Source organism: Hemiscyllium ocellatum, chromosome 2 (assembly GCF_020745735.1).
Source record: "Hemiscyllium ocellatum isolate sHemOce1 chromosome 2, sHemOce1.pat.X.cur, whole genome shotgun sequence".
Classification (NCBI taxonomy): Eukaryota; Metazoa; Chordata; class Chondrichthyes; order Orectolobiformes; family Hemiscylliidae; genus Hemiscyllium; species Hemiscyllium ocellatum.
This window is the reverse complement of record NC_083402.1, coordinates 18,990,761-19,013,496: the sequence shown is the minus strand read 5'-3', so window position 1 is coordinate 19,013,496 and position 22,736 is coordinate 18,990,761. Positions and strand designations below refer to the sequence as shown.

Below are 22,736 nucleotides of genomic sequence, written 5' to 3'. Positions count from 1 at the left end.
GGCCATGCTAAATTGCCAGTAGTGTTCGGTAAGGGGTATATGTAGGGGTGTGAGTGGGTGGCGGGTCGGTGTGGACTTGTTGGGCCGAAGGGCCTGTTTCCACACTGTAAGTAATCTAATCTAATGGGGCTTAAATTAGAATTTTAGGATTTTAATCAGCTATATTTATGCATGTTACAGAAATAAATTTAAAATCCTTGCAGTTTAAACTTGTTATTCAAGTATTTGTTTTAAAACACCAGCATTAATCTAAGCCACGAAAATGCATATGAAAAACTGCAATTCTAAAACTAAATGTGATTAAGTAATGATTCCAGATTACATATTTAATGCCTTTGGCACATAATTTCAATCATTAGATTTCATGTTTTACAAACATGCATTTAGGACCTACATGAGATATTTATCAGAACAAGGCTGCTCTATTTTTAAAAAATGTTTAATGTCAAACATCCATTCTGACAAAAACAGATTCATTTCTGGAAATATGTATCAGAAAAGTGAAGTACTACTTTACTCTGCAAACGTTAGATATATTTTGAAAAATAGTTCAAATGACCTGATACTAAAGAAATTTAATTTTAGTTTGAAAAATAATATGCAGTTTTATCATTCTAGACTGTACAATCTGCTACTGTGGCATGACATCAACATTTTGTTTCCATTTAGGAATACTCAAAAAGAGATAAAACCTTTACAATAAATGCAAGCTATTTTACAGGATGATTTAGAGTTATTTAATAAAAAGACCACAAATCAAAAATAAATGCAAATGAAATACTTTGACTAAATCTAATTGAACGAAAGATAGTACTTATTGACTTACATACTGTAGACATTGGATCCTGTACCAGCTCAGTGGTGTATGCTTTCAACCACCATTTAAAGCTTATAACTCATGCTTGAACTGAAGCTACAGAACTCAAAAAGACGGAACTCAATGGAAGATTATGTTCACCTTGCCACAGAGCCTTTTATCACAATTTAATAAAGATAATTTGAACATAGAGAAAATGTAATATATGCTGATTGATAGTAAATTTAAAGTCATTGAAAAATAAGAAGTAAATACATAGCAGATGCAGTTTAACGTACATATGACGGAGGAAAGCAAGATACGGGCAATTTAGCTTGGTGGCACGGTGGCACATTGGTTAGCACTGCTGCCTCACAGCGCCAGAGACCCGGGTTCAATTCCCAACTCAGGCGACTGACTGTGTGGAGTTTGCACATTCTCCCAGTGTCTGCATGGGTTTCCTCTGGGTGGTCCGGTTTCCTCCCACAGTCCAAAGATGTGCAGGTCAGGTGAATTGGCCAAGCTAAATTGCCCGTAGTGTTAGGTAAAGGGGTAAATGTAGGGGAAATGTAGGGGTGGGTTGCGCTTCGGCGGGTCGGTGTGGACTTGTTGGGCCGAAGGGCCTGTTTCCACACTGCAAGTAATCTAATATGAAAATGTGTTCTAGAGGATAGATAAAAATGTGGAGGAAGAAATATGTAAAGTTAGATATATGGATGAATCCATTTTTAACTTTGGGTTGAAATCAAAATAAGGCTGTTTCTTCAACCAGTAGAAACATTTATCTTAATAGTTTACAATTTAAGTCTCACATAATTTTGAAATCTTATGTTAGACTCACCTTGTGAGCTTCTCCGTTACTGCGTAAAACAGCCAAAAAGTTGTAACCTGATTACAGAAGGATAGGTAACTGGAGGACAATTAGGAGGTAATTAGGAAAAGAAGCTGAGGGGAGATGAGAGTATTTTACACAGCAAGTCATGATGCACTGTTTGAAAAGGACAGCAGAAGTAATGGTAATCTTCAAAGGGAATTGAATTAGTACTTGAGGGGGACAATTTACCAGCTGTTATGGATCAGACCAGACCAGACCCATCAAAAAATTTTAAGAAGGTAGCCGAGACCCTATTTTATCTTATTTTAAAAGTAAATGTGAAGTGTCATGTTCCACATGCAATGCAACTGGCCAAACTACTCGACAAAGCAAAATACAATTTATTTAAACACTACAGTTAAAGTGCAATGAAAAAAAGGAATTTAGATTAACAGTTCTATTGAAAAATTTAACAAAGCAATACATACAGTAAGTATTATTAACTGTTCCGATAAAGTAACACTCCATAAACACACCGCTTGGGAAAAAGGCAAATTCAGACACAGATTCCCAAAAAAGGACCAAGAGAAAATTCAGAGGGTAGAAGCCAGGAGACATTTGCAGAAGCCCCCAACTCTATTAAGACTCCAACAGCTTCTGATGCTACTGGAAGTCCAAAATCCAGAGACATTGATCTGTGAGAGCTGGCCACACCCATTCAGGCTGTTTAATTTTTTTTTAAATCACCTATCAAGTTGTTTACTCAAGTGATCCTCACTAACCAGCTCAGCACCCCACGTTCAATCTCTCTCTTAAAAGATACCAGGACAAAATAACCTCTCAAAACCACAGCATCATCACAAAGGCCACAGAGAAAAATAGGGGAGTGGGACTATTTGGATTGCTGTTTCAAATGGCTGAATGGCTTCTTTTTGCATTGTCTGTATTCTATAATCTGTGGATGAAACCATACCAAGCTAGTTTAGAGGACATAGAAGGGGCTGAGATTTCTACAACTAATTTTCTCTACTGTTGTTTGAATTTCAGATTGGGCAATGAATCAACAGTATTGCTGAAGATTGATGTCAACATTCATAATTAGTTTGGATAATTGCATGGAGAAAAATGTTTAAAGGAGTAAGGGGATGGTTTGGATAAATGTGATGAAAACTACTTTCAATTAAATGGTCAACATTAACACAAACTGCCAATTAACATGTTATAGTTTTTATATATTTTTGCATATTTGTAACACGGTATAAACTGCAAGCAGTCTATTTCTGAGATGTTTTCATATAATATGTAATTTAAAAAAGCAAAAGAACAGTGGATGCTGGAAATCTGAAACAAAAACAGATATCACTGGGAAAAACTCAGTAGTTCTGGCAATACCTGCAGAAAAATCAGAGTTAACATTTCAAATCCAGTGACCCTTCTTCAGAACAAAACAGACCTCCTTCTGAAGGAGGGTCACTGGTCCCAGTACATTAATTCTGATTTCTCTCCACAGATGTTGCCAGAACTGCTGAGATCTTCCAGCAATTTCTGTTTTTGTTATAGAATATTTAGCCATTGGTCATGAAGGAACTTCACTGAGCTTTTTGAAGTTGTAATGAAGAGGACTGATGAGGGCAGCGCGAAGGACGTGGTCTATATTGACTACAGTAAGGCTACCAACAAGGGTCCTCATGGTAGATTGGTCAGCAAGGTGAGATCTCACTAAATACAGGGAGAACTAGCCATTTGGATACAGAACTGGCTCAAAGATAGAAGACAGAGGGTTGACTTTCAGACTGGAGACCTGTGACCAGTGGTGTGCCACAAGGATCAGTGTTGGGTCCACTGCTTTTCGTCATTTATATAGATGATTTGGATGTGAGCATAGGAGGCATAGTTAGTAAGTTTGCAGATGACACAAAAATTAGAGGTGTAGTGGACAGCAAAGAAGATTACCTCAGAGTACAATGGGATCATGATCAGATGGACCAATGGGCTGAGGAGTGACAGATGAGTTTAATTTAGATAAATGTGAAATGCTGCATTTCAGAAAGGCAAATCAGAGCAAGATTTATACACTTAATGGTAAGGTCCTGGTAAGCGTTGCTGAACAAAAAGATCTTGGAGTGCAGGTTCATTGTCCCTTGAAAGTAGAGTTGCAGGTAGATAGGGTAGTGAAGAAGGCATTTGGTATGCCTTCCTTTATTGGTCAAAGCACTGAGTGTAGGAGTTTGGAGGTCATGCTGCAATTGTACAGGATATTGGTTAGGCCACTTTTGGAATGTTGTGTGCAATTGTGGTCTCCCTTCTATGAGAAAGAAGTGGTGAATCTTGAAAGGGTTCAGACAATATTTACAAGGATGTTGCCAGGGTTGGAGGATTTGAGCTGTAGGGAGAGGCTGAATAGGCTGGAGGTGTTTTTCCTGGAGCATCGAAGACTGAGAGGTGACCATGTAGAGGATTATAAAACCATGAGGGTCTTGGATTGGATAAACAGACAAGGTCTTTTCCCTGGGGTGGGGGAGTCCACAACTAGAGGGTATAGGTTCAGGTTGAAAGGGGAAAGATACAAAAAGGAGATAAGGGACAACTTTTTCCCACAGAGGGTGGTCCATGAATGGAATGAGCTGCCAGAGGAAGTGATGGAAGCTGATATAATTACACCATTTAAAAGGCATCTAGATGGGTAAATGAATTGGAAGAGTTTAGAGGCATATGAGCCACATAACAACAAATAGGACTAGATTAGGTTCGGATATCTGGTCGAAGATGAGGGAAGAGGTGTGGGCGCAGGATTTGCACTTCCTGCAATGCCAGGAGAAGGTGCCGTGAGTGGGGTGAGGGCTGGTGGGAATGGACAATTCCCTTCGTGACTCCCTTGTCAGATCCATGCCTCCCACCAGCCCTCACCCCTCTCCCGGCATCTTCCCCTGCCACTTCAGGAAATGCAAAACCTGCACCCACACCTACCCCCTCACCTCTGTCCAAGGCCCCAAAGGATCCTTCCACATCCAACAGAAATTTACCTGTACCTCCACAAATGTCAGCTTCTGTTTCCAATGCATCCAATGTGGTCTCCTCTATACTGGGCAGATGGGACGCCAACTTGCAGATCGTTTCAGAGAACATCTCTGTGACACCTGTACAAACCAATCCCTCTGCTCCATGGCTGAACACTTCAACTCTCCCTGCACTCAACCAAGGACCTGCAGGTCCTGGGCATCCTCCATCACCAAATCCTAACCCCAATGCCCCGAGGAAGAACGCCTCATCTTCTGCCTTGGGACCCTGCAACCACACAGGATTAATGTGGATTTCACCAATTTCCCCATTTCCCCTCCCCTACCTTATCTGGGTCCCAAGCCTCCCACTCGGCACCACCCTCTTGACCTGCCCATCGTCTTTACCATCTATCCGCTCAACCCTCCTCTCTGACCTATCATCTTCTCCCCCTCTCTCATCAACGTATTGTATTCTCACCTCCCTTTTCCCCAGCCCCATCCCCTTCCCATTTAGCTCACAGTTCCCCAGCCCAAAAGCTTCATTCCAGATGAAGGGCTTATGCCCAAAATGTCGATTCTTCTGTTCCTTAGACTGACTGGCCTGCTGTGCTTTTCCAGCACCACACTCTCGACTAAGATGAGAAGACAGGCAACCATGAATCACTACAGCCCACTGATTTCACAATATGTAAATACAAGATATGTATAGCTGCAAGAGTAGGTCAGGAATCATGCAGTGAGGAACTCACCTCCCGACTCCCCAAAACTGGTCCACTGTCAACAAGGCAAAAGTCAGGAGTGTATTGGAATATTCCCTACTTGCCTGGATGCATGCAGCTCCAATAACACTCAAGAAGCTTGATATCATCAAGGACATATCTTCAAGAAATGCCTCCCTCCACAAGCAATGGATACAAGCAGCAGTGTAAACCACTTACAAGATGCACTGCATAAATTCATCAAGACTCCTTCTAAGCAGACAACTACTACCATCTACAAGGGGAAGGCAACAGATATATGGGAACACCATCACAAGTATTCCCAAGCTACTCACCAATATACTTGGAAGTATATCACCATTTTTTCATTGTTACCAGACCAAAATCATTGAACTCCCCTAACAGCATTGTGGGCATAGCAATATCAAATGGACTGCAGCAGTTCAGAAAGATAGCTCACCATCAAATTCTCAAGGACAACTAAGGCTGGCTCAGTGAGTAAAGCTTACATCCCATGAATGAATACTTTTTTAAAAAGTGTGAAAACTAACTGATTAAAAAAAATCACAGATTACATTTACATAACATCTTTATCATAACGAATTATTCCAAAGAATTTACTAGGAGCACTAGTGTATCACCAAACAGCTCTCAAAGGCTCCATGACAACACTCAAACACCACTTCCAAACCCACAACCATGAACCTAGGTCAAAGTCCTGAAATTTCCTCCTAATACATGGACTGCAGCAGTTCAAGATGGCTCACCATCAACCACTCGAGAGCATTTAGTGATGGCAATAATTAATGGCCTTGCCAATTATACTCATATGACAAGAAAGAATAAAAGAAAAAAATGAGTCTTAACACTGAAGAGATACCAGAGTGGATAAATGAAAACCTGGTCAAAGATGGGTTTCAAGTACTGTATTAAACATGGATGTTATAGTAATACTGTTACTGGACTAGGAGACCAGAGACCCAGAATAGTTCTCTTGGATCATCAGATTAAATCCCAATTTGGAATTTGAATTCACGTAATTAAATCTGAAATTGAAAAGTAAATCTCAGTATGTTGCCGTGAGACAATTGTTGTAAAACCTCATTTCATTCACAATTCCTTTAGTCAAGGAAACCTGCCATTCTTATCCAGTCTGACCGACATGTGACTCCATACCCACAGCAATGTGATTCACTCTTTTCTGCCCTCTGAAATGGCCTAGCAAGCCACCTACTTCAAGGGAAATTAGGTATGGGTTGACATCTATATTCCATCAAAGTTGAATAGTTGAACTATTTCTAATATTAATTATTTTTTATTTTGTAGATCAATTAATGACTTGCATTTAGTACTAACACAAATACATATTCAATAGGGCAGAAACATTGAAAGAAAGAAAGCTGTTTTATGTAACTCTGTGTAAATTGAAGAACCCTGAGTGGAACCATTCTGCATAAATGACCCTTCACAACTGAAAGTTTAAAAGCTTGCACTGGTGGCAGCATAATTTTGTCATTTCATATTAAAGTAATGGATGACTCAAAGTTAAAAGCAATACAGTATCTTACTAATTCAGCATGTTTTGACAAATTGCTCTGTATTACTCTGAGAAATAGCTTTCCTTGGAAGGGATAAATGCAATAGCCTTTGTAAATGTATTTAACTTAAACAAGAGTCTCAGACTTGGACACTCATAAGAGCATTCTGTTCTGAAACAGCATTCATTACTAATCAAAAGAAAAACATTTGCATTCAGTTCAACACAAATACATGTAACATGCAAGAAAGATGAAAGCATGTTTCTCCAAGATGCTGTTCATCTTATTGAAATATTCAATGTTTGTTTACAACTATTCCCGAATCAAACTAAAAGAAATATAAAATGATATTGATTTGGTCAGATGGTACTAATTCCACAATACTCAAATGCTAAATTACAGCAGAATTAGAAACTCTAAACAACTACTGAATTATCAGCTGATTCCTGACATTCCATCAGCTAAAAAACTGCATTCTACCAGCATAGCACTACAGATTAGCTCTGCATAATTTAGTATTTCAAACCATTTAACCTGCTTACTTGATCCACCTTGATTAAAAAAAAGTGACTTTAGAACACGATACACAATAGGAATAAGTAGCTTTTATTTAGTAAAGCTGTCACAATCCTCCAGTGCCCTGGAAAGTCTTAGGTGATTTATTGAAGTAGTTACACAGGATGTTAATGATGAAAGGGATTAATTCACATGCAACTCATACTCTATATTTAACAACAAGTACAGCAGGGGAAATAGTTCAATAAACATGGCAGTTTAACTCAGTGAATTTACAGCATTCTAAAATTATGAAAATAAATTTTTGTCAAATAAAAATGTGACAATTTGCAGAAAGTTATGACAGAAAATAACATCTAATTCTTACTTATAATTTAGTAAAAACCTTAGAACTGTGCATGCCCCATCATTACAAATCCCTATGTCTACTTGTATAATGAAACAGCCTTTATAAACAGCCATATCGTATTTGCACCTTCCTCTAAGTGGTGATTCTACAACACAGTTAACATGAAGACGGAATTATAGTGTAACAGGTTAGTAGAATCTGTTCCCATTATAAATGTAAACAGAGGAATTTATTATGGTACAAAAAAAGATGACATGATCATAAAATTTGAACTGTACAAAATCTGCATGCCCTTGTTATCATCCTCCAGTTTTACTTCCCTTGAAAACTGAATTCAACTATGGACAAGAGGTAAAGTAAGAGCTTGCTCACCCAGTCCCAAAGGCATGTCCAAAGTGAATTGAGCCATCAGATTATTTCAATACAGGTCATTCTGCTATAATGTGCTTTTCATTATTGCAAAGTTGCTCTCATGCAATTGACGAATTGGAAACATTGTTTCTAAAGCACTAACTTTTAAAGCGTGTATCGGTTATAATGCAATTCTGACCCCATTAGTTTAAACGGTGCTGCTATTACGTGATTTTTTTAATAACACTTGGTTGCATAAGAACGGAACTACTGCGTTACAGTAGAAACAACTGTGTCCTTATCAGGAGCCAAAATAGTTTCTGTTCAAGCTGTTAATCAGGATTATTTTAAGGCAATAAACTTGTACTGTTTAGTGGGATTGTTTCAGTGGGATGCTAAATCAATATCTGCTTTCTGTGATTTGAAGGAGGACCAACAGTAACCCAGATTAACTGTCTATGCATCTGACTATTTGTGTAACCTTGTTGTTGTATGTACAAAATGGCTGCCACATTTGTCTACAAAATCTTCAAAAGAATTAATTATACAAAGTACCTCACAAGAGTTCCAGAAAACAGGATACTATGTAAAGATAAAATATGTTACATTTACTCAGCTTCACATAATTTGATTGCCGTGAACCATATATGGATAATTTGAGTCATGTTATATTCACCTATCTTTCAATAATCTCTATTGTTAGATTGGCATTTCACGCTTTGCATACAATGTGTTTGGCAAGCGGCTTCAGAGACAATTAACTTCTTGCCCCAGCAAGTGGGTAGCTCAGATTCTGAACCACTTAGAAACTTCAGTTCTGTCCGATGATTTTCTTGTCTAACCAGGAAGCTTGTCACTGAAACCCCACCCTACCAGAGGCTGCCAACTAATTACAGGTTGAAGAGCTTTACTGGAGATTCAGGCTGTTCAGCTGTGAAGAACTTCTAAGTGTTTCTTGGGAGAGGCTTGCACAATGGAACTCAGAGGCAAATCAATGGATTGGTTTTCAGTGGTCACCTAATGATCCCATGCTTACCCTGCAACCACCGATTGGTTGGAGTAAAGGAGTCCCTACACTCCCTCAACTAGTTAGATCATCCACTTGCCAGGAAGGCAAGTAATCAGCTTGGTGGTGGTTTAAGACAAAAAACCTGCCATTACCTGACCATTTAAAGGACTTAATGGTGGCAGATCAAGAAGGTTGGGGCGGCACATTGGCTCACTGGTTAGCACTGTTGCCTCATACGCGAGGAACCCGGGTTCAATTCCGGCCTCTGGCAACTGTCTGTGTGGCGTCTGTACATTCTCCCTGTGTCTGCGGAGGCTTCCTCCGGGTGTTCCACTTTCCTAAAGATGTGCAGGTCAGGTGAATTGTCCGTGCTAAATTGCCCATAGTGTGAGGTACATTAGTCAGAGGGAAATGGGTCTGGGTGGGTTACTCTCCGGAGGGTTGGTGTGGACCTGCTGGGCCGAATGGCCTGCTTCCATACTGTAGGAAATCTAACTAATAAAAAGGTAACCTTAATTGTAGTGATAAACGGCTCCCTTTCGGAATGGCAGGCGGTAACCAGGGGTGTGCCGCAGGGATCAGGGACCGCAGCTTTTTACAATGTACGTAAATGATACAGATAAAGGTATTAAAAGTAATATTAGCAAATTTGCTGATGACACAAAGCTGGGTGACAGGGTGAAATGTGAGGAGGATGTTAGGTGAATGCAAAGTGACCTGGACAGGCTAGGTGAGTGGACGGATGCATGGCAGATGCAGTTTAATGTGGATAAATGTGTGGTTATCCACTTTGGTGGCAAGAACAGGAAGGCAGATTACTACCTAAATGGAGTCAAGTTAGGTAAAGGGGCAGTACAACGAGATCTAGGTGTTCTAGTACATCAGTAAATGCAAGCAAGCATGCAGGTACAGCAGGCAGTGAAGAAAGCTAATAGCATGCTGGCCTTCATAACAAGAGGAATTGAGTAGAGTCATAGAAATGTACAGCATGGAATTGACCCTTCGGTCCAACCTGTCCATACTGACTAGATATCCCAGTCCAATCTAGTCCCACCTGCCAGCACCCGGCCCATATCCCTACAAACCCTTTCTATTCATATACCCATCCAAATGCCTCTTAAATGTTGTAATTGTACTAGCCTCCACCACATCCTCTGGCAACTCATTCCATACACGTACCACCCTCTGCGTGAAAACGTTGCCTCTTAGGTCTCTTTTATATCTTTCCCCTCTCACCCTAAACCTATGCCCTCTAGTTCTGGACTCCCTGACCCCAAGGAAAAGACTTTGTCTATTTATCCTATCCATGCCTCTCATAATTTTGTAAAACTCTATAAGGTCACCCCTCACCAGTCAGCGCTCCAGAGAAAACAGCCCCAGCCTTTTCAGCCTCTCTCTGTAGCTCAGATCCTCCAACCCTGGCAAAGTCCTTGTAAATCTTTTCTGAACCCTTTCAAGTTTCACAACATCGTTCCGATAGGAAGGAGACCAGAATTGCACGTAATATTCCAACAGCGGCCTATCCAATGTCCTGTACAGCCGCAACATGACCTCCCAACGCCTGTACTCAATATTCAATACCAATAACGCCTTCTTCACTATCCTATCGACTTGCGACTCCTCTTTCAAGGAGCTATGAACCTGCACTCCAAGGTCTCTTTGTTCAGCAACACTCCCTCGGACTTTACCGTTAAGTGTATAAGTCCTGCTAAGATTTGCTTTCCCAAAATGCAGCACCTCTCATGTATCTGAATTAAACTCCATCTGCCACTTCTCAGCCCATTGGCCCATCTAGCCCAGATCCTGTTGTAATCTGAGGTAACCCTCTTCACTGTCCACTGCACCTCCAATTTTGGTGTCATCTGCAAACTTACTAACTGTACCTCTTATGCTTGCATCCAAATCATTTATGTAAATGACAAAAAGTAGAGGGCCCAGCACCGATCCTTGTGGAATTCCACTGGTCACAAGCCTCCAGTCTGAAAAACAACCCTCCACCACCACCCTCTGTCTTCTACCTTTGAGCCAATTCTGTATCCAAATGGTTGGCTCTCCCTGTATTCGGTGAGATCTAACCTTGCTTATCAGTCTCCCATGGAGAACCTTGTTGAACGCCTTACTGAAGTCCATATAGATCACATCTACTGCTCTGCGCTCATCAATCTTCTTTGTTACTTCTTCAAAAAACTCAATCAAGTTTGTGAGACATGATTTCCCATGCACAAAGCAATGTTGAATATCCCGAATCAGTCATTGCCTTTCCAAATACGTGTACATCCTGTCCCTCAGGATTCCCTCCAACAACTTGTCCACCATTGAGGTCAGGCTCACCGGTCTATAGTTCCCTGGCTTGTCTTTACCGCCCTTCTTAAACAGTGGCACCATGTTTGCCAACCTCCAGTCTTCCGGCACCTCACCTGTGACTAGCAATGATACAAATATCTCAGCAGTAATCACTCCTCTAGCTTCCCACAGAGTTCTCAGGTACACCTGATCAGGTCCTGGGGATTTATCCACCTTTAACCGTTTCAAGACATCCAGCACTTCCTCCTCTGTAGTCTGGACATTTTGCAAGATGTCACCATCTCTTTCCCTACAGTCTATATCTTCCATATCCTTTTCCACAGTAAATACTGATGCAAAATGGCTAGTATCATTTAGTATCTCCCCCATTTTCTGGGGTTCCACACAAAGGTTGCCTCGCTGATCTTTGAGGGGCCCTATTCTCTCCCTAGTTACCCTTTTGTCCTTAATATATTTGTAAAAACCCTTTGGATTCTCCTTAATTCTATTTGCCAAAGCTATCTCATGTCCCCGTTTTGCCCTCCTGATTTCCCTCTTAAGTATATCCTACTTTCTTTACACTCTTCTAAGGATTCACTCAATCTATCCTGTCTATACCTGACATATGCTTCCTTTTTCTTAACCAAACCCTTAATTTCTTTAGTCATCCAGCATTCCCTATACCTACCAGCCTTTCCTTTCACCCTGACAGGAACATACTTTCTCTGGATTCTCGTTATTTCATTTCTGAAGGCTTCCCATTTTCCAGCCGTCCCTTTACCTGCGAACATCTGCCTCCACTCAGCTTTTGAAAGTTCTTGCCTAATACTGTCAAAATTGGCCTTTCTCCAATTTAGAACTTCAACTTTTGGATCTGGTCTATCCTTTTCCATCACCATTTTAACAAGAATAGAATTATGGTCGCTGGCCCCAAAGTGCTCCCCCACTGACATCTCAGTCACCTGCCCTGTCGTATTTCCCAAGAGTAGGTATAGAAGCAAAGAGGTCATTCTGCAGCTGTACAGGGCCCTGAGACCGCACCTGGCATATTGTGCGCAGTTTTGGTCTCCAAATTTGAGGGAAGACATTCTGGCTATTGAGGGAGTGTAACGTAGGTTCACGAGGTCAATTCCCGGAATGGCGGGACTATCTTATGCTGAAAGATTGGAACAACTGGACTTGTATATGCTTGAGTTTAGAAGGCTGAGAGGGGACTTGATTGAGACATATAAGATTGTTAGAGGATTGGACACTCTGGAGGCAGGAAGCATGGTTCCGTTGATGGGTGAGTCCCGAACCAGAGGACACAGTTTAAAAATAAGGGGTAGGCCACTTAGAACAGAGTTGAGGAGAAACTTCTTCACCCAGAGAGTGGTAGTGTATGGAATGCTCTGCTCCAGAAGGCTGTGGAGGCAAGTCTCTGGATACTTTCAAGAAAGAGTTGGATGGAGCTCTTAAGGATAGTGGAATCAAGGGTTATGTGGATAAGGCAGGAACAGGATACTGATTGAGGATGATCAGCCTTGATCATAATGAATGGTGGTGCTAGCTCGAAGGGCAGAATGGCCTACTCCTGCACCTATTGTCTTTTCATTGCTGTTACAGCTGACATGGTAGCTCCCCATAGTCCACCCGTGCAATTATTTGCCTTCCACATAACCTTCCTTGCCATTTCCAAAGAAGGAAGATCATAACAAAAGAGAAGTAGATCATCAGCCAATTGAAGACAAAAAGTTTATGAATGACCATATTCATGAAAGACAATAATGATAAAACAACACACTCAAGGCATGTTTTATGAGATAAAATGTGACGCTAATTTTTTCACTTCCAAACTATATTAATTTATGCTTTTCAAGAAGTGACAGATAAGATGGGAGTAAAGGGAAGAAGTAGTGAAGGAATGAAAGAGAAAGACAGTATGAGTGTCCATCGAAAATCATCTAAATGAACTTGTGAACATTTCATTTGGGAGAACTCCCTCTAACTCAGTGAAAGCGTGCACAAGCCAAGAAGATCACAGGTTTTCTCCTGGATTTGGATACTATATTAAGCTGAAATTTAAATGTTTTAAGCCAAGGTTGCAGTACGGATATTTTAAAACTAAATTAGTATTACCAAGCTAGGGAAGGATCAAAGTAAAATAAAATTGGATGCATTCATTCACTGAACCTTTAGGATTCAGGACACCTTTGGTCACACAGGACAAAAGACTATTTGGAAGGAAATAACAGAGACTGCAGATGGCTTACTGACAAAAGAAGCAGGGTAAAGAAAATCAAAGGAGTAAAGTCAAGATGTACACTTGTACATCTCGTCACATGAAGTTTCAACTTATCTCAATGAATTAAGCTTAGAAATTTACAGGCTAAGTATACAGACAAAAGTTAATTTACAAAAAGACAAAACAAATTATATTTCTTCCACTTACTAAATCTAGCATGCAGAAGCTTCAGTGTTTAGCATGGCTCACCAACAAAAACAGTTGTACCTTATAAACGGCATCGAGAAAACGTGAGTCATTCTTTCCCGTAAGTTCTACTCCAGATGTTAGTAGCTGCTCGGTCACATATGTGGAGTATGAGGTGAAGGCATAACTGATGATTGGCAGAAAGGCAGCAGGATCACCCTTAGCAAGACTACAAAACATAAAATTAAATCTTAAACTGTTTAGTCCTAATATCATCATTAGCTAACTTCCTACATTAAGCTTACTAAATGCAACCAACAGCTGGACCTAAACTGTCTATTAATTTGCACTTTATTTAGAAATGACAATTTATATAATCTGGTGTTGTAACTATGTTGAGCCAAAGGTCTGTGTACTCAAATGCACTGAGTGAGCCTAGACCTGATCATGTTAAAGCATTCAGGTCTGAAGAGAAAATGTGCATGACTACTCATTAAATGTCAAGTCAGATTTCTGCCACTGTTGTCATTTACTATGACATATAAATTTACATTAGAGACATGTACATTTTTCTCATTGTAGATTTATATTAATGGAGTGTTTTTCTGTATTTGGATATTGGTTCGAAAATAACTCTGCAACTATGCAGATTACACTTTTTTCTTTTCAGCAGAGATCTGTCTCATCATATTATCTCAAGACTCAAGAATTCAAGCTCAAGACAGTATAAGTTAGAGTTTTGAAGCATCTTCATTAGTATTACACCATGAAAAAATTATTTTATAAAAGCAAAATACTGCAGATGCTGGAAATCTGAAATTAAAAAATGCTGGAGAAACTCAACAAGTATGGTAGCATTTGTGGAGAGAGAAAAACAGAGTTAACTGAGCCCAATATGACTCTTCTTCAATAAAAATAAAAGATTAATTTTATCTTAGGGAACTAAATTTTAATTGGAATAGAACGATTTTGGGCATTAATAAAAGACCATGCACGCGGTTCAAAAAATAATCTAAGTTGATGTACAATTATAACTCAATGCCTCAACATAAATAGAAAGCAAACCATAACAAGAATGGATGATAATCCAAAAGGTTATACACTCTAGTTCAGTTGAATTTATTTTGTTGTTGGATATCTTGACATTTTAATATAATTGTTCCCATACATTGGCAATGGCTGTCTTATAAACCTGGTCTCCAATTAAAAAATTACCAACTCTTTTCCTGAAGTACAACATTTGCCACTGTGGTTGGCCTTTCGTTCAATTTGAAGATCCAGTTTGTGAGCAATAAATTTCTACTCTGCAGTCATTAACTATGCATATAAAAGCAAAATCAACTTCAAATGATATGAACTTCAAAAGCATTTGATAGTTGATCTTTAATTCTGTCTATTTTATTTGTAGTGCTGGTTAATGTAATCCTGAACTTATTTACAAAATCTACCGTATAATTATCAGTGGCTGTAATCCTTCCCCCTTCCTCAACCAAAACATTCTGGGGCTAAGCGATGAAAGTTGTCAGCAAAGTTTTGGCTTTGTCTAGCTTGAATGATACCAGCTGACATTTTCCTTACTGGAGCCAAACAGAAAGCATCTGCCATAAATAGGCTACAGGGACACATCTTTAACAGAACAAGCCAGGACTCAAATGATTAACCCATTATTGTCCAGTCTCTACATCTGCTCCAGCTGCTAAGTAATAACATGCAACAGCAAGATGTTTTCAAAAAATAAAGTTAAAAGCTCCCTGTTCTGGCTAAATGCATTGATTCTACTAATGAAACCACGCAGAGCAGGAAATCGGAGGTTTGATCTGTCAACATTCACTGTCTATACACATGAATCTAAGTTGGGTTTCTAGATGACCTACTGGAAGCTGTCAGCACAGATTATTGGCTTCAAAAGATGATGGGAAAAAAACTGGAATAAGAAATGTTTCTGATTTATCTAAGAGCTGATACATAAAGGGTTAGCACATTTTCCATCAGCAACTATGATATCAGAATCTTAACACAGGCTATACAACCAGTGAAGACTTACTTTTTATGGGCCACATATCTCAGATATGTACAAATGCTTTTTGTTGCAAAGATGGTCGACAAAAACTATACATATATAACTACCATCATTATTTAAGCCTAACTGGTTGGCTTTCAGAGATGAAAATTTAATCCCAAATATTTTATGACTTCAAACATTTTTACAACTTCCAAGCACATATTATATAAGTAGAGTGATATAAAATTAAACCAAGTTAACAACGACAAATTTGATCAATACATCGACTAGATTTGAGTTAGAGCACGGAGTTTTTTTGGCAGTCGCAATGTAGAAGCACATAAAAACTGTAACTGAGTGAAAGTTACAATTGTAAGGAGTGGTGGAATATTATTGTTAGTTTTAGTGGAACAAAGGCTTCAAAGAAAGTTAACAAGAAAAAGAAATCTTGCATCTAAATGTTGCCTGTCACAACCATAAGAACAGGAGTAGACCATTCAACCCCTCAAACCTGTCCTGCCATTCTATGAGATCTGTGGTTGTACTCATACCTGCCACTCTTTAGTACCTTTGAGTGATAAAGTCATACAGCACAGAGACAGACCCCTCAGTCCAATTCATCCATGCTGACCAGGTTTCTCAACTAAACTAGCCCAATTTGCCTGCATTTAACCCATATCCCAAAACCCTTCTTTCCTATTCAGGACATATTTAAATGTCTTTTAATGGTGTAACGGCACCTGCCTCTACCACTTCCTCTGACAGTTGTTTCCATGTATGCACCACCCTCTGTGTGGAAAAGTAGACCCAAAGGTCCCTTTTAGATCTTTTTCCTCTCAACTTAAACCTATAACCTCTAATTTTGATCTCCCCTATCCTTGCTATTCACCTTATCTATGTCTATCATGGTTTTATGAACCTCTATAAAAGTCATCCCCGAACCTCCTACGCTTCAGGGAAAAAAGTCCCAACCTATTTATAACTCCTTATAAGCCAAACCCTCCAGTCCCAGCAACATCCTTGTAAATCTTTGCTGCACCCTTTCAAATTTAATAATATCCCTCCTAGAGTAGAGCATCCAGAACTGTACATAGAATTCCAAAAATAACCTCCAAAATCACAGTGGCAACATGACAACTGAACTCCTAAACTCAATGCTCTGACCAACGAAGGCAAGCATGCCAAATGCCTTCTTCATCACCCTGTCTACCTGTGATGTCACTTTCAAGGAACAATGTACCTGAACCCCTATTCAACAACACTCCCCTGAGCCTTACCATTAACTATGCAAGTCCTGCCCTGGTTTGTCTTACCAAAATGCAACACCTCATATTTATCCAAATTAAATTCCATTTGCCACTCCTTCGTCCATGGGCCCAGTTGATTAAGATCCCATTGTACTTGGAGCTAATTTTCGTCACTGCCCACTATATCACCAAATTTTGCTGTCATTCACAAACTTCAAAACATGTTTCCTATATTCTCATCCAAATTGTTTATATAAATGACAAACAACAGTGAACATTGCACCAATCCCTGTGGAATACTCTAGGTCACAAGCATGCAGTCCAAAAAACAACCTTCTACCACCGCACTTTATCTCCTGCCGTCAAGCTAATTTTTTATCCAATGCTTAACAACTAATCTAGCATCAACTTTTGTGTGTAGAAGTCTTCCTAACATCTCTCCTGAACAATTTGGCCCTAATTAAGCAAACTACCCACACCACTATAGTCTGGAGTATCATTCAAGTTGGGGCAGAAAAGAGGAATATAGTTGTAATACTGATAGATAGCACAGTTAAGGGAACGAAACTATTCTCTGCAGCGAAGACAGAGAGTCCTGAAGGCTCTGCTGCCTACCTGACAACAAGGTTCAGCAGACTTTCTGGGTTGGGGAGGAAGATGGAGTCAGAAGCACAAGATCCTGTAGTCCATGTAGGTACCAATGATACAAGTAAGATTAGGAAAGAGGTTTTGCTAAGGAATTATGAGCAGCTTGAAGCTAAATTAAAAAGCAGAACTACAATTACAAAGGTAGTAATTTCCAGATTACTACTGGATTCACAACAAATTAGCATAGGGAACTATGTTTGCAGAAGTAAATGCAGGGCTCAAAGATTGGAGTGGGAGAAATGGCTTCCAATTCAAGGAGCATTGATGCTAGTGCGAAGGAAACAAATAGAGAGCTGATCTATTGTGATACGCATCGTGAGAGTCATATTACAACCTGTGTCTGGCAAATCGTGGAACTAGGTTTGTAGAAACAGCTTTAAATGGCTTAGTGGGAAGAGTGGGTTCAATGGAAGGGAAATTTAGAATGTAAAAAAGAAATGAGAGAGTTGAGTTGCAGGGTAGTGGAAAGGCGACAGCTAATAAAAGTGTGACAAGAAAAGGTAGGAAATATATACAGTGTAGCAGAAATTAAAACAAGCAATAATGGTGAAAAGTCAAAATTTAAGATTCTTCATCTGAAAACATGTAGCTTTTGTAACAAGTTGGATGAGATAATGGCACAAACAGAAATAAATGAATATGACTTGATGCAATCATGTCTCTGTAATAGCTGAGTGACCAAGATTAGAAACTCAATATTCAAAGGCATTTAACATTCCAGAAGACTAGGTGAAAAGGAAAAAAGGTGCGGTAGCTTACTAAGGGGTGTTATCAGTCCAGTGGGAGTAATGATAGAGGTGCAATGCATCCTGATGCAGAATCAGTTTGGATGGAAATAAGGAATAGCAAGGGTAGAAAGTCACAGGTGAGAATGGTAGGCCTCACTGTAGTACAAAGTATAAAGCAGACTATAAGATGAGCAAGAATGTCATTACAATTGTCATCGTGATACTAATCTGCATATCAAACATTCTGGACAAGGGTGCATGGAAGATGAAATTGTAGAGTGCATCAGAAATTGTTTTTTGCTGTAGGGCATTGCGGAACCTAGCCAGAAACAGGCTATTTTTGATTTAGTAATTTGAGGTAGGATTAACAACATGGTTACACAGGGAGAAAGTGAGGATTGCAGATGATGGAGATCAGAGTCGAAATTATAGTGGTGCTGGAAAAACACAGCAGGTCAGGCAGCATCTAGGAGCTGGAAAATCGACGGTTCGGGCAAAAGCTCTTCGTCAGGAATGATGGGAACCTTCCCGATGAAGGGTTTTGCCCGAAACGTCGATTTTCCTGCTCCTCAGATGCTGCCCAAACAGGGTTACACAGTTAAGGATCCTTTAACTTGTAGCAATCACAACATGGTACAATCTCAATTTCAGTTTGAGGGAAAGTAACTCAGGCATCAAACCAGAGTCTTCAAATTAAGTAAGGCCAATTATAGAGTTATTAAGAAAGAGCTGTGCTGAGGGAGGATATTCCTGGAAATATATGCAGAGAAGTTATTTGGGTGGAACTGAGAAATAAGAAAGGGATGATCACCTTATTGGGATTGAATTATAGGCCCCGCTAATTGAGAAAGGAAATTGAGAAACAAATTTGTAAGGAGATCTCAGCTATCTGTAAGAATAATAAGGTAATTATGGTCGGGGATTTTAACTTTCCGAACATAGACTGGGACTGCCAATAGTGTTATGGGTTTAGATGGAGAGGAATTTGTTAAGTCTGTACAAGAAAATTTTCTGATTCAGTATGTTATCAATTCATTATGGGCGTACCTACTAGAGAAGGTGCAAAACTTGACCTACTCTTGGGAAATAAGGTAGGGCAGGTGACTGAGGTGTCAGTGGGAGAGCACTTTGAGGTCAGCGACCATAATTCTATTAGATTTAAAATAGTGATGGAAAAGGAAAGACCAGATCTAAAAGTTGAAGTTCTAAATTAGAGAAAGGCCAATTTTGACATTATTAGACAAGAACTTTCAAAAGCTGATTGGGGGCAGATGTTCGCAGATAAAGGGACGGCTGGAAAATGGGAAGTGTTCAAATTGAGATAACGAGAATCCAGAGAAAGTACAATTCTGTCAGCGTGAAAGGAAAGGCTGGTAGGTAGAGGGAATGCTGGATGACTAAAGAAATTGAGGGTGTGTTTAAGAAAAGGAAGGAAGCACATGTAAGATATAGACTGGATAGATCAAGTGAATCCTTAGAAGAGTATAAAGGCAGTAGGAGTATACTTAAGAGGGAAATCAGGAGGGCAAAAAAGGGACATGAGATAGCTTTGGTAAATAGAATTAAGGAGAATCCAAAGGGTTTTTACAAATATATTAAGGACAAAAGGGTAACTAGGGAGAAAATTGGGCCCCTCAAAGATCAGCAAGGTTAGAGTTAAGAAGAACAAAGAGAGGACACAAGCAGTCTTTAGCAAATAGAATAAAGGAGAACCCTAAAGCTTTCTATAGGTATGTGAGGAATAAAAGGATGATTAGGGTAGGAATAGGCCAAAGACAGAAGTGGGAAGTTGAGTGTGGACCGTGTAGAGATCAGAGAAGTGCTAAATGAACATTTCTCATCGGTGTTTACTCAGGAAAAGGAGAATATTGTTGAGGAGAAAAATTAGGTACGAGATATTAGACTAGAAAGGATTGAGGTTAGTTACGCACAGGTGTAATCAATTCCAGAAGGAGTGAAAGTAGACAAATCCCCTGGGCCGGATGGGATTTATCCAAGGATTCTCTGTGAAGCTAGGGAGGAGATAGCAGAGCCTTTAGCTTTGTCATTTGAGCCTTATTTCTGTTGTAGGAAAGGTTTTGGAAAGGATTATAAGAAATAAGATTTATAATTATCTAGCAAGCAACAATTTGATTTCAGATAGTCAACATGGTTTCGTCAAGGGCAGGTCGTGTCTCAGAAAACTCATTGAGTTTTTTGAGGTGACCAAGCATGTAGATGAGGGTAGGGCAGTTGATGTGGTATACTTGGACTTTAGTAAAGCCTTTGATAAGGTTCTACATGGTAGGATAATGGAGAAAATGAAGAGGCATGGAATTGAGGGTGATTTAGCAGTTTGGATAAGAAACTGGCTTTCTGGAAGAAAGCAGCGAGTGGTGGTTGATCTAAAATATTCAGTCTGGAGTCCAGTTACTAGTGGTGTCCCACAAGGATCTGTTTTGGGACCACTGCTGTTTGTCATTTTTATAAATGACTTAGACGCAGGCATAGGTGGATGGATTAATACATTTGCAGACGACACTAAAGTCAGTGGAGTAGTGGACAGTTTGGAAGAATGTTACAGGTTGCAGGGGGATTTGGATAAACTGCCGAATTGGGCTGAGCAGTGGCAAATGGAGTTCAATGCAGCTAAATGTAAGATGATGCACTTTGGGAAGAATAACAGGATGGCAGAGTACTTGGTCAATGGAAAGATTCTTGGTAGTGTGGATGTACAGAGGGATCTTGGAGTCCATGTGCATAGATTCCTGCAAGTTGCCACCCAGATGGACAATACTGTTAAGAAGACATACAGTGTATTAGATTTCATTGGTGGAGGAATTGAGTTCCAGAACCGCAATATCATGCTGCAACTATACAAAACGCTGGTGAAGCCACACTTGGAATACTGTGTACAGTTCTGGTCACCCCATTACAAAAAGGATGTGAAAGCATTGGAAAAGGTGCAGAGGAGATTTAGCAGGATGTTGCCTGGTCTGGAGGGAAGGTCTTATGAGGAAAGGCTGAGAGACTTGGGTCTTTCCTCATTGGAAAGAAGAAGGCTAAGGGGGATTTGATAGAGACATACAAGATGACCAGAGAATTAGATAAGGTAGACAGAGAAAGACTTTTTCCTAGGATGATGACATCAGCTTGTACGAGAGGGCGTAACTACAAATTGAGGGGTGATAGATTTAAGACTGATGTCAGAGGCAAATTCTTTACACAGAGAGTGGTAAGGGCGTGGAATTCCCTACCTGCTAAGGTAGTCAACTCAGCCATATTAGGGAGATTTAAACAATCCTTAGATAAGCTCATGGATAATTTTGGGATAATGTAGGGGGACGAGCTGAGAAACGTCCACAGGACAGCACAGCATCGAGGGCTGAAGGGCCTGTTCTGCGCTGTATTGTTCTATGTTCTAAGGTGGCCTTTGTGTGGAGCCGCAGAAATTGTGGGAGATACTAAACAAGTATTTTGCGTCAGTATTTACTATGGAAAAGTACATGGAAGATATAGACTGTAGGGAAACAGATGGTGACACTTTGCAAAATGCCCTAATTACAGAGGGGAAGTGCTGGATGCCTTGAAACGGTTAAAGTTGGATAAATTCCCCAGGACCTGATCAGGTGTACCTGAGAACTCTGTGGAAAGCTAGAGAAGTGATTGCTGGACCTCTTGCTGAGATATCTGTATCATCAATTGTCACAGGTGAGGTGCCAGAAGACTGGAGGTTGGCTAATGTGATGCCACTGTTTAGGAAGGGTGGTAAGGGCAAGCCAGGGAACTATAGTCCAGTGAGCCTGATGTCAGTGGTGGGCAAGTTGTTGGAGGGAATCCTGAGGGTCAGGATGTACATGTATTTGGAAAGGCAAGGACTGATTAAGAATAGTCAACATGGCTTTGTGCGTGGGAAATCATGTCTCACAAACTTGATTGAGTTTTATGAGAAAGTAACAAAGAGGATTGATGAGGGCAGAGCAGTAGATGTGATCTATATAGACTTTAGTAAGGTGTTCGACAAGGTTCCCCATGGGAGACTGATTAGCAAGGTTAGATCTCATGAAATACAGGGAGAACTAGCCATTTGGATACAGAACTGGCTCAAAGGTAAAAGACTGAGGGTGGTGGTGGAGGGTTGTTTTTCAGACTGGAGGCCTGTAACCAGTGGAGTGTCACAAGGAATGGTGCTGGGTCCTCTACTTTTTGTCATTTACATAAATGATTTGGATGCGAGCATAAGAGGTACAGTTAGTAACTTTGCAGATGACACCAAAATTGGAGGTGTAGTGGACAGTGAAGAGGGTTACCTCAGATTACAACAAGATCTGGACCAGATGGGCCAATG

At 40.0% G+C, this 22,736-nt stretch overlaps 1 protein-coding gene across 4 annotated transcripts in view; it reads right to left on the bottom strand.

Annotated features, from left to right (window-relative positions):
* cep44 (centrosomal protein 44) overlaps positions 1 to 22,736 on the bottom strand; it is a 74,300-nt gene that overhangs the window by 35,545 nt on the left and 16,019 nt on the right. For all 4 annotated transcript variants that reach the window (XM_060842967.1, XM_060842957.1, XM_060842983.1 and 1 more), the window contains one exon: positions 13,866 to 14,013. In XM_060842967.1, the coding sequence (XP_060698950.1) occupies positions 13,866 to 14,013 (148 nt within the window). The remainder of the gene's footprint in view (positions 1 to 13,865; positions 14,014 to 22,736) is intronic.